The sequence below is a fragment of the Tachypleus tridentatus genome, chromosome 8, assembly GCF_004210375.1.
Source record: "Tachypleus tridentatus isolate NWPU-2018 chromosome 8, ASM421037v1, whole genome shotgun sequence".
Lineage (NCBI taxonomy): Eukaryota > Metazoa > Arthropoda > Merostomata > Xiphosura > Limulidae > Tachypleus > Tachypleus tridentatus.
In genome coordinates, this window is record NC_134832.1 from 16,189,466 (window position 1) to 16,203,606 (window position 14,141).

The 14,141-nt window shown below is 31.2% G+C and overlaps 1 protein-coding gene across 1 annotated transcript in view; it reads right to left on the bottom strand.

Moving 5' to 3' along the window:
• LOC143258590 (dystrophin-like) overlaps positions 1-14,141 on the bottom strand; it is a 194,731-nt gene that overhangs the window by 75,087 nt on the left and 105,503 nt on the right. Inside the window, 4 exon segments of the mRNA XM_076517774.1 lie at positions 2,548-2,681; positions 6,268-6,529; positions 9,383-9,547; positions 11,699-11,809. Coding sequence (XP_076373889.1) covers positions 2,548-2,681; positions 6,268-6,529; positions 9,383-9,547; positions 11,699-11,809 — 672 coding nt within the window.

The window sequence follows — 14,141 nt, forward strand, 5'->3', positions numbered from 1 at the left end:
GATTACTAGAATAATTACAAAGAAAAACTTTTTTTGAGTGTGTGTGTGTGTGCAGTGGCGCCGCCACTGTGTGTGTGACAAATGCTTTTGAAATAAGTTCTTAATTCGTATGTAAACTTACAATAAGAAAAAAAAAATTATTCTTAATAAACAAAGGTTTATCTATTCTCGTCATACAGGTTTAAACCTGACAGAGAATAACACACAAATAAGAAAACAACAATAGTCCAGTATTAATATAGTGGTTGCTTACTTGGTCCTGTTGCAGACGACGACCGGTTGCCCAGTGATGGGCGGGTTACTGCCTTGAAACTTCGTTAAACCGTAAATTGCCTGCGAAGATTAAACAGCCAGAGACATCGTAGGTGTAGAAGCACGGATGAGCTTTATGTGAAGTTTTAATAAAGTTTAATAAAGCATCATCAAACTTGTGCCATGAGCTAATAAAGCAGAGCCGAACAGCCTACTTTAAAACAGTGACTACCGACCAGGCTGTACGGCGGTTACCAACTGTCTGTATTAATGGCGAGAAACAATTTGAACTCGTAAGTTCAGAAACTTCAATTGCGGTATTAAAAACCAATAGAAATAATGAAACTAACAGAAATCAATGATGAGCAGATAGCCCCTCACATGAGGGCGTTACGACCTAGAAGAAGTTTTGAGCTTGCGTTGCTCGGGCCTCCTACATCCTCGATGGCTGTAAGCCGAGCTAGTGGTTGCCATAGAGACCCACTTATTCTCCGCTACGTGAGAGTACAACACTACTAGATTACGTTTGTTTATTTTTACAAAATACATAATGTAATAGTATTCCTTATGCAACCAGTGCTTTAAATCTACATAAAGGAACATATTACAAGAAGGCATAGATAAATGCATAGTTTGTTTGTTATGCATTTATTCTCAAGCCACTATATTTTCACAGCGATAATTAAAACTTTGAATGATTTTGGTCAATTCTGAGGTTTCGAAAAAATCTACGATTTAACAAAAAATTTTTTAATATAACACGAACACATCCAGATATTTTCAGTGAGATCAGTGAAGCTATAGAGTATTTGTAGAGTGACTTATAAGTACCCCTTACTATTAGAAAGTACTTGGTAAGGCAATAATCCTCTCATGAGATTAGCGGGAACATTTCTTCCAAGCTACCAATCAACAGAAAGAAGCGCTACATTTCACATCCTATTTCTTATTTATGAAAGAAACTCAACGAATGTCACAAACTATGTCTTACCTCCCACGCAAATATCATCTCTGAAACCAATGCTGACATCATTATAACAACATAAGCAGTGACATTAGACTTAATCTGAGTGGCTCTATTTTTATGGATTCTGCGGGTGGGAGTTCTCAGTCTGGAAGCCTCGAGTTTGGAAACCTCCACACATACTATAGTCCTCTTTCCAAGGACACCTTCAAAACTTTGTCTTTCCAAGCCTCTCGCACATGTGTACATATTGATATTTCTCTACTTTTTACAAAACTGAAACGTAAGTTTACAAACTTAGAGAAATTATGTATAATTTTTACCCGCTTTTTGAGATATTAAATTCTTGTATAGTCTTTAAAAATTCATTTAACAAATAACAATTTCTCAATCTAAGAGCAGTTTTAAGCCGTTTCCTATTTCAGAAAGAAACCACAACGTTCATTTAGTTTTCACACGTACAGTGGATCCGAATGTTGTTAACTATTGATGTCCAAGTACGGTTACACAGATTTATTTTGATGTAATAACAGTAAGCCAGACTCAATAATTAAAGGTCCACATAACACATTAATATCTCTTGATGTATCTCAAGTGGCACCAAATCCAGATAGATATATTCTGACTGCATTATAGTAAGGAGTTCAATTCTATCTCTATGAAATGTCCAGTAATTCTTAACTTTCAGATAGTTCACTGTTACCAACCACATTGTGGTAACACACCAATTCTTTGTTTTTAAGTCAGTATAATTTAATATTATTTTTTTTTAAGAACAAGCTTTGTGCTTTTTTTATGGATTTTGATAATAAACTTTGTTAATGCATTCTTGCAGTTGGTTAAGTCTTTCACAATGTCTTTTTTAACAACTGACTCAGTCCTTTTTATTATAACTTGCAAGAGATCCAATTTTAACAATGCCAGTCTTAGCTTCCAGTTTTACTGTAAACATATCTTCCATTAAATGTATATTGTGCTCCTTTTTTTTTTCTTCTAAGGATTAATACTGGTTTTGTATTACGTCCTGTTCGTTGCTACAAAGACAGAGTCCAGATATTTATCAAGAGAAGAAAAACAACTGTACATCTTTTCAAGTTTGAATAATATGAGCAGTTTAACAAAGTATAATTCCTTTGTGGAATTTATAGGATTAGTTTAAGAAAAAACAAGAGTACTGCCCATGGATGTTCTACACTATCAGTATAGTAAGAAAAATGAGATAAAATCCATTGGTGGCCTTAAGTTTCTATTCTTAGTGATTAAGATTTTAAAGACAATAATTTGAAAATTCAGGCAACAGTTATACTTAGTCAAAATAAAAATGAATTTACCTCAACTCTTTCAATAGCTGTTTCAACTCCTTGTTCGTCAATAACATCCACCACTTGAGCTCTTAAGCTCAAATCCTGTGTTGTTAACCAGTCTTGAAGATGTCTTGCTAAACTATCCAAGTCTCGTTGAAATCCTGTTAAGAAAGATTCTCATTGATACTCTTCAAAACAAAAAGATATTACACTTGCCATAAACATCAACGTTACTATTGCTATATGTCTACACACTTAAGTTGGAAGTGATATTCATTCATATGGTAAAAAAATTAAAAAAACTTTACAAATAACAGAAATGTGAGAATAAAAGAAAAAAAAATACAGTTGATTTCTGGACTTGAACAGAAAGTGAAAGGATGCTCTTAAAGAGAAGAAAAACAATTCTAAAATGGACTAAAAAATGCAAGCAAACATAGTGAAGTTGATATTTAGATATGACATGCATGATAGAATGAAACTGTTAGAGAAAAATGGGCTTTTTATTATATAAAAACAAAAACCAAAACAACAACAACTGAATGTGGGAAAACAGACATTAAGTAAACAATCAGAGATAAAAGTAATCTTATGTATTTCTTAACAAAAAATTAGAAAGTAAAAAAATGTAAGTCACAAGTGCCCTCACTTGGGTAAAACCAAATTTCTTTGCTTAGTTTTAAGGAGCTTTGTGACTAGTATGAGTAAAAACATATGGATTACTATTTTTCTGGTTGTGAAAAACAAAATAAAAACTAGAATCCACATGCTAATACTAAGTACAGTATAAGTTTACACACATTAACCTGCAATGTAGATACAAACATTTCTAGGTATGTAACTTTAATGGATTGCAGTTTCACATGTTTAAGGCTCATAAAGAAACCTTGATCCATTACACCAAGAAAATACAAACCTTTTATAAAGAAGATTTATATATAATATCTGAGATTTGAATCTTGTAAGTTATTGTATAGTAACCTAAGTTAATTTGAATGTGTGAATAACACAACATCATTTCTAATTTCTTATTGTGTTTTATACAGAAGGTCAACTAATTAGTAATTGTGTTACAAATTTCTTTTCTTTTCAGGAAAGCTGAAACATAAAATATAATCTCTGACCTTCAAGCTTGTTCCATTTTTTAAAAATTTGCTACATCTTCTGCTGCAGACTGCAGTTTTACATATCCACAGTTTGTGTCAGCAAACCAAAGAGAGAATCATGTCCTCAATAATGGTAACATTTATCTAATATTTATGGGTTTTTAAAAGTCCTTTTCAGTTCCCCATATCTTTAACCAAACTAATGTGTGTATGCTAGTAATATTATGACATTGTACCTGATTTATGTTTGGATGTTATACCTGAACCAACACTTTAATGATTCTGCATGTATGCTACAGATTTCTTCTCTTTTTCCTTAATAGTAAAATAGAAAATATCACTTGTATCCCTACGTATCTGACTGTATTTTCAGATTTACTTTTGGGTAAAAGTAAAGAAATCAACAACATAATCATTAAATAATTATATGTAATCTCTTAATTTACTGACATGACTAAATTATTTATTGTTTATACACTGAGAAAAACAGAGTAAAAAACCCCACAAATATTATATACTCATCTGCTTCACAAGAGACCTTTAGTTGGATGACACAATGTGTATAGGTCTAAGGCATTGCTTGAATGGCTGAAACATCAGTTGTGGACTATAGTTTCACATATTCAACACATCACATGGAACATTACATAAAATTATGAGGTGAAATAAAATTTCACACACATATGTGAAAAAGACAGGACAAAAAAGAGCACTTGATCACACACACACATACACAACCATTAGGAAGGATTACCATGACCACTATTACTTAATGTAGTCCATAAAACATCAGGGAGGATAATAACAAGCACAACCATCTTCCTCAGATGCTAAAAGCATCAGGAAGAATAACCATGGGTACATCAATATCTCAGAGACAAATGAAACCTCTGTGAATGTGTGTTTAATAGCAAAGCTACATTAAGCTATCTGCTATGTCAACACCAAGGGGAATCAAACCCTTGATTCTGACATTGTAAAACCATAGACTTACATCTGTCCTTCTAGGGGACCACTCAAGAAACATTAGACAGGAAAATCATGAGTACCATTATCTCACAGAGACACAAGAAACACTACACAGGACAATCATGAGTACCATCAGCTAGCACACACACAAAATGAGTACCATCATCTTACACAGACATAAGAAATATTAGAAAAGACAATGAGTACCATCAAGTAACACAGATACAAGAAAACATTAGGCAGGACAATCATGAATACCATCATCTCACACAGACACATAATGAGTACAAAAAGCAATACTGACTTTTTGTGTCAAACTAAAGCAAAATGCAGACTAAAGATCTATTTTATTGAAAAATTACCTGATGGTAAATAGTATTAAAATTACAATATGGGGGTTAATTTTAGTAAGAGTTTCCAATTTTCTCTATCCCTTATGCTAAAATACTTGTATGTATGAGTAGAAAGTGTCATGATACAAACATTGCACATATGTACATAAAGCACTGAGAAGGATAATTATACACACTTTCATATTGTACACAGATGTGTGGAAAACTAGGAGGGATAACTGATAAAAAAAAATATCCCACCAATATCAAAACTATTGGACCTTGACTATAACACTCACCAATTTTAATAAGTTACATTTATATCTTTATTCTTGTTGTTCTTAAGATGTGATCTCATTCATTTTAAATTAAGTAAAAGCAACATTAATAAATTATATCAGTTGGTACCATATGGAAATGATTTAGTCACTACGTGCACATGGCAAATCCAGCAGTTCACTTTTAGTATAAAATAAATGTATCTTGTAAACACCAAACTTAAAAAAATTACAGAAAAAAAAATATATATCATTCCAACTATCTCTTAAATGGATGTATTAGCTTCATTTACACAAATATTTTGTTAGCATGCTACTAAATTTAACTTATGATTGACTGCCACAACAAAGTTTTCAAAATGTCAACAGTATTAACTTGCAATATCAAACAGTATCTATTAATCTAATATAACTGATGTGTCATAATACACATCGAAAAATGTAGTTGTTTTGATGTTACTGATATTATAAAATGTAAATGTTGGTTCCAACTGATACCATTGAAGCATCTGTGTACTCCAGCATTTTAAGGTTTACAAAAAATCTTATGTTCCCCTAAAATATCTGAATCATGATTCCATTTTTTGAGGTTTTAAAAACCTATAAATAAGTAATGAAATTAGAACTATACAGAGTTTAGAGTTTTATGTACTACTAAGTAAAAACCACTGTGTGACCAATATCTGCTACAAGTATATAAGAAGTAGTGAAAGAGTGCATATTTGCAATATTGCTTTTAACAGTTACAAGTATGTACCTATTGTAGTGTTCTGTGTTATCATTTTAAGTTTTACCTTACTGGATGAAGTTGATATATTTCTGCACTAAAATAAAACATCCTTGTGGAACATGAAGTAGAAAATAGGTGTAGTTATTATGACTAATTTTGAAAGTATGTTTATTGAAAACACATGGTACTAAAATATGTAAAAAAAATCAGACATATGCATTTTGATAATGTTTCTTTGATGGTAAGAGATGCACAGTCAGATGAAACAGAATGTTGCCTTGTGACAAATACATAGAATGTACCTCAGAAATAATAAATGCACAAACATTTACCTTCTGCTGAAACAAGTGGTTTTCCGGTGGCACTGAATGTAGATGAAGTTGATGCCTTTCTACTAGGAGTTAAATTCTGATCTAGATTCACATCAACCAAAGGTCTTATCATTTCTTGTATAGCAGCCCAGTCTTCTCTGACAGTTTGCAGGTCATCACGTACAGCTGCAGGCAAGGCCTGACTGTTTTTTTCCAATTGTCTATAGCTCTCCTCTAACTGGGTGAATGCTACAGCATGAGTCTGGATGATATCAGGATCAACCTGGATCAAAAGTAAAACTTGTAGTATTTAAGTCAAATAAAGAGGTAGGATAGTTTTTAAAAAAGTAAATTTTGCAATGTTATCAAGGTGAATTGTGAACTTAAAATACTTCATTGTGTTAAGTATATTCAGAAAAACCTGGAGATGGCCTAAGAAGGTTAAAACGTTTTCTGCTTTATTAGTAAAAGTGTTAATACCCATACCAGGCATTCCAAGATACATTTTTATTTCAAGTGGGTTTCTCATCATCAAGAATTAATAACTAAATGTTTCACTTTATAAAACAAATATATAGCTTAACAAAACATCATATGATTAATTCATATGTATAATGCATCTTAAGGGAAAGCTTTTTTTTAGTGTTATGACTTATAATACTGTATACAGCATCTCAGGCAATTTATCCAATTCTCCTTGATGTTTTTACTTAAATAAAACACTGATGAAAACTTCCTGGTTTACCCTTTAAAGAAATTCTATTTATTAGAGTAAACAACTAGAAAATGTACTTTTGACTTACATGCTATTTTTGTTATGTTAGATTCATGAGTTTGTGGTTATGTGAGTGTACCACTCCCTGTACAAATCTATTAAACATCAATAATCAAGAAAGGTATTATAACCACTTTAATTTGGCATCAGAATTGCAAAGAAAAATTGATATAGCTGTTGAACTTGAAAAATTTGTTCAATGTCTTATTCATTTAAATTGAACCTCAGTGGTATTCCACTGGAGCTTCTCTCTATTAAATATCATCAAAACTAGTTCAGCTATTACCTTAAAACAATTTGGATAACTTATGTATATTAGTAGATGTGCAAAACATCAGTCACAACACAAGAAATAGTACAAATTATAACATTAATATATTAAAAATGTCATGTTATTTCAGTATCTTGCTTTAATGACATTAAATAGCTTCTCCAAACATCTTCATTAGGATAAACTGGAGCTCCAAACATAAAAATGAATGATTAATTAAACTGTAAACCAGCCACTATGAACTTCTAAGAAAAACATGGTATCACATTTTTGGAACTTTCTAAATACAATTCAGTAAAATGTATTTCTCTGAAGTGAAAGTTGGACTTTTTGATATGCTTACACTTTAAAATACAGACATACATCAAACCATTACTTAAAATTATTTCCATAAATATAATGAATTAAACAAAGTTATAGTTAACCACTTGCTTGAAGTGGTAAGCTGAGAGACTATGCTAAAGCCTTCTTTTAAAGTTATCAATTAAATGGGTAAAGTACACTGAAAAATCAGCAGTACAGATAGATTCTCTTTAAGAGCTTCCCCAGATCTGATTTAAAAACTGGGAATATTGGACTTGATATGTTTAAAAGATAAAACAAAACATACTTTGTTTTAAGTGAACCACAAAAAAGTTCCAATGCTGTAGGACACAGCTGACAACAATTAACTACACACTCCTATAAAATTATGAGATTTAAGTACTATTATATATCTACAGATGGCTTGTTTGTTTGTTCTTTGGATTTTGCACAAAGCTACACAAGGGCTATTTGTGCTGCCTGTCCTTAATTTAGCAGTGTAAGACTAGAGGTAAAGCAACTAGTCATCACCACCAACTCTTGGGCTACTCTTTTACTCTTTTTAGGGATTAACTATAACATTATAATGCCCCCAAGGCTGAAATAGCAAGCATGTTTGGTGGAATAGGGACTCAAACACATGATTTGCAGATTGCAAGTCAAGCACCCTAACCACCAGGCCATGTTAGGCCCTAAAGATGGCAGTTTACTGAAGAGTGACAACCATTCTTTATAATTCATAAATTTTTGCTGAATTACATGTGATTAAGTATGTTACATATGAGACATTAAACTGAAAATATCATAAAAAAAAATGTTCTGACAAAATGGTGTGGATGCAAAGTATTGCCACAATAATTGAATGTAGAGAAAACTGACAAACTAATATGTCTATTTAGGATTGGTAAACATCAGCTACTCATTTAATGTTATGCTTTGCTAGTGATGATGGATTAAACAAATGGAAAAAAATTAACACAAGGATGAAGAAAAAATGAGATCTGTAGGGTCAGCAAGAAATACTTGATGATAGATTTTAAAACATTTTGTTACTTTAAAAAAAAAGTGCTAAAGACTTTCCCTTTTCTTTTTTTAACTCTGGACAAACCACTATATTCTTTCAGTCCTTTAAAACTGTACCTGCATATGTATATATATATATATATTTTTTTTTTCCTCAAAAAATGTTTCTTGGTTTCATAATTAAATGTTTAATTTGTTTTGCATCTCAAAGTGAATTCAATGAAACTATAAAAGACATATTTTACAATTTTTATATACAAAGCATTCTCTCTAATGGAATTTTTGGAACTTGATATGGATTTCTTGTTTTGCTTATTTTCTTTAAGCCCCAATTAACTACTACACACATTACAACAGTATTTATTAAAACTTAAATGTCAGGACCACAATGTTTGTTTTTTCCAGTTAGAGAGAAACCTTTGTTTAAATGAAGAAATTTCAAGTAATTATTTTGTAGTATACACCTTTTTTGTGTAACTTGTACAATCAAAATTACTTACATCTAACTGCTCGAACAAAATAAAGCAAAACTGTATTGGGTACAAGCATTTTACATATCAAACTGCATAAGAAAAATTATTAAAAGGACAAAAATCAAACAGAGGCCAACAGTCTCAAAAAACAACAACACATACTCAGTAATCAATACACTGTAAAAAATACGTCTTCTAGTTCTACTTATTAGTACTGAAATAATTCTGCCCTGTAGGAACTACAGTGATGTGATATTATTAATTATTTAGGAAAACTGCAATCAAACATACTGTCGTTTCCAAAGGAGGAGGTGCAATCTCTTTCTCATACTTCTCCAGTGTATTTTTAGTTTCTAAGATCCACAACCTTTCTGCTTCAAGTTGTTCTAAGAACAGTGTCAAATTACTCAAATGAGTCTCAAGTTTATGTCTCAGTTCTGGCACTTCTGTTGACACCTAAACAAATGATAAAATCAACAACAAAAACTGCAATGGATAGGAAGATTTGTTTCAGTAATTATTTAGTTTTGAATTGTACCTAAACTATAAAAAACAACCTTAGAAATATGCTAAAATTGTGAAGTAACCTGGTTTGAAATTAAATTTATATAGTCACATAACGATAGTGTAATACACAATTCATATAAAACCTTTTCTCTACAAAAACAAACTTGAAATCACATTTATGAAGTAAGCTATTTATCATAAGTAAAAGTTCAATGACATGGAGTTGTTAAAAGTTATTTTTTATATACAGTTCTTTTAATATTGTATGGTTGTAGAAGTGCTATTAAAATCTTATTATGCAAACAAAGCACATTACGAATCAACTAATAATTTTATCAAATTCTACAATATCATACAACAAACGTTAGTCCCACGGTTAATAAACTCAAAAGTATTAAGCCTTCTTTAACCTATTGATCATGATATATGTGATACACCTAGTGTCTGAATGGGTTCATTTTTCCTAAAATACATTTTATGTATGCTGAATGATAGGGACATCATTGCTTTCCTTACAAACACTTTAATTATTCTGGTCATTTTAAGCTGATTTCAGTTTTGTCATTACATATACATAACTGTATTGTAAAAGATGTTGATATGGTTGGTCTTGTTACTTACACAATAATGAGAATTTATACATATAAAAAAAAAAGGATAATACCTACAAATATATTGTTACAGTGAATACACTGTTGTTTATAGCATAATTACATAATAATTAATATAAATGTAACATTCATATGGACAAACAAAAGATTTAGTTACAATTTCAAAATTCAAAATGTGAGAAACGTAATGATAATAATATACTAAGTCTATAAAATAGTGAGTAGTTGTTTTTAATTATTTATTAACAAGAACTGACATCTGCAATAACAGTGATATAAAGCTCAATTTTATTATCTCTGTTACCAAAGGTAGACAGCAGTTATTTTCATCCATGTTTATTTGTGCATTTGTCAGCAAGATTTTTCAAAAATGACTAAATGGATTTGAACAAACATTGGTATACATTTGGACTATGACCCAACATAGAAAGGATTAAATTTTCGACAGTCAGGGATTCAAGGTCACAGCAAGGTAATAAAATAAAAAAATCCCTATCTGTTAACATGGGGACAAAGTTTTCACAATTTCTGCTCCTTAACTCAGTCAAAAATGATCAAATTTTGATAAAACTTGATGGACTTACGTAGAATAGTATTACTCATTGTCCTACCAAAAATAGTATGTCTGTTGTTAATATTAAACACAGAGACCCATTTTCTGTTTTTTTTTTTTCTTTCTCCAAAGCTGAATGTAATTAATGCTATGTGGAAAACGTATGTGATCTATTGACTGCTCTTCAAGTTGCAGATGTTAAAGAGGGAGGCAGATACAAAGTGAAAAACTTAAGTATCAAAGTAATGTATTCATATCTAATCGTCTTTAAGCTAATGGCTTTATGTTATTAACAGCACATGTTTTACAGAAAGAAATTAAAATGACTGAATATTCTTAATGTGGCCAACTTTTCTAATGAAACTATTTTGAGATCTAATGAAGGTGCACAAAAGTGGATTTATCCGTCATCTAATTAACCCTTTATGACAAATTATTCTTTCCTTTGATAACTTTTAACTGTCTCCTATCTGCTGGGAAAGTCTATTATTATTATCATGTTTCCTAGCAATTCTAAGGATTTTTTGTACCTTTTAAGTTGACAAAAAACAAACAAACTTGGGCATAATTTAGGAGCATTTCTACAAAAAAACCAAACAAGATTAGTGGCTGCATTTAGCTTTCAATAAATACAGTTCATTTTTATGTATAATGCTCATCAGATAAGCAAAGCTATTAAATTTTAGGCTATCAAATGGTAAAAGAAAAAAAAACTTATTGTACCTTTTCAACTCGTATTTGATTATTTATCTGTTACAAATAAAATTTTTTTCTATACTAGATTAAAAGAGGCTAAAATTTTAATTAAAAGAGAAATTGAAACACATGCAAATGTAACTTTACATTTGGTAAATATTGTTTATAATTTTCACACAAGTTACACATGCAACAAAAAAACTAATGCTGACTCAATGGAAGAGTACCAGTACTATGTACCTTATGAAACCTCTCTTCTGCTTTATCAACATCATCTGGTCGAAGTAGTGTACGAGCCAACAGAACTGACATCATGCTTGTTCTTCTTGGTCCTATTTCTTCTTCTATTCTCTGTAATATTAATTTGAAATGCCAATTATTCTTACTTCTCTAGGTTATGATATATATCTTACATTCATGACCTCAAACTTCACGATGTTAAACTATTAACCTATTATTAAATACTTGTAAATAAAAAAAAACTGAATCCCACTTTCCATTTTGATGGGACAGCTAACTGTGAAAGGGATTTAGATTGAAGGAAGAGAAAACAATGTGATAGTCATCTGCTCTTGTATCCAACAGGGGTGCTCGAGAACAACTGTTCCCCTTTAACCCCATGTGAGAATAATTAGCTACAGTGACTATAATAATGTTTAGAAACATTAACGGGAAGTTTTTGAGAGAAAGCCATGAAGGTCAGAGAGGACATGATGATCTTCTTTACTAGCAGCTGTCGGTGGTGAGCAGGGAAGGGTTGGACAGATCCAAACATGCACTCATACTGCCTATTGATAAGATGGTGGAATTATTCTAATATTAGTTTCAAACTTATTAGGGCTAATCTTACTGTTTTGTTTCATTGTACTTTAGTTTTTTAAGGTTATTTTCTGACACATTATAGGTTATTTGACAGCTACATTGCATTAAGTTGGTGTACAAATATTTTGTGTATTTTAAGCGATGTTGTGCTTGGCTGGAATGAGCCCTATGTAGTTGATACATTTACTAATTGTGTCGTACATGCTATGAATATGCTAGATGGGTTTCAGTGATGATACCAAGAAATTTGATGTTGTTACTCATTTTTATTTAGGTATGATATCTCCTAATTTAAGTTTGATTTATGTGAGTTTTCAAATATTTCTTCAGCACTTTTAAGAAGGTTACTGCTTGTGTGTGTGTGTTTTTTTTTTTTTTTTTTATAGTATCACTCACCACTCATATCATTACTTAAGAATTAAATTCAGTAACTTTTGGATGCAGATCATTGCTATGAGTGGGTTTCTAGATTGATATGCTCCAGACTGCTGTGTTATTGGCATATTAAGATTGATATGTATATGTTAAACTGGGGAATGGGGTATAATTAACAAATATGATATACAACAGTGGCCTACAAACAGATCCTTGCATCACCAGTCCAGTAATGCGAAATGTTTTTGTTAATTTTAACTGTTCTATTGACTAGAAAGTTTGAAACCAATGAGATAGTGTCAGCTGTAGCTTTGCTAACAGCTTTAAGTTTTCTGCAGATGTTTCTAGTTTGTATTTGTTATTTAAACACACAATTACTGGCAATAAGTGAACTTTTTATTAAATTACTGTCACTTGGTTGAAGTTTAGTTGTAAACTGGTGGGAGTACCAGCAGTATTAGGGGTCTCAGTGCATAAAGCATGTATGATATGGGAATGACAGCTTGAGAGTTCTTGATGAACTGTGAAATTTGTTGCTTTTATTAATAAAGTGGATGGGATTATTATTAAGCCAAATACATCATACGTGTTTGTTGGCAAGTGAAAGTGAGTTGATGTTGTGTCATTTACAGAAAAATTTATGTCAGATTTAAAATTTTCTTCTATTGATAGCATATCACAGTATCATCCCTTTGTTTGTTTAAATATTCATGCAAAATTACGTTAGAACTACCTGTGCTAGCCATCTATAATTTTGAACTTCTAAAAACCTATATTAAAATATGTCAAACACATGCATCCACCTTATTCAGTGCTGACAAAGCCTTTCACCCAATACCATGATTCATCATTTCAGGGTGAGAATTAACATCTATTTATTTTTGAAATAAAAGATTAGAGGGAAGACAGCAAGTAAACAGCATCAACCATCAACTTTTGGAGTAATCTAATTGAATAGTTAGGTTGGACTGTCACTCTTATACTCCTCCACTGTCCAAAAGCATAGAATGAGGTTTTCCAGCAATGGATCATAAATTCACAGTCCATCATACTATTCACTTGGCCATGTCCAGCCCATACCTTCTTGTTAATAGTCATTTTCATGATGTAATATTTCATATGAGCATAACATATTTGCAGTGACTTTAAACAGTAAGCACAAACCTAGATTTATATTGCTTTATTTCTGAATTTCAGCAAATTCTAAAGCTACTAGAACTAGAAATTGTTTGAAAGTGAAAACAAATCTTACACAAATTTTGTGAGTAAACTGATATAAAGGGGTTTGAGTACAACTGAAACACAAACCTGTTATACTAGAGTCAGTAATAGAAGTCTAGTTACATTTTTATATAACGTTTCTAATAAAAACTTATGTACATTAATTTAGGAATGAATAGAGGAAGTTTAAATTCTGATAGAGTAGCAGCTGAAAAAGTTATTTACAATTTACTCAGACAGCAACACATTTTTATCTTTGAAAAAT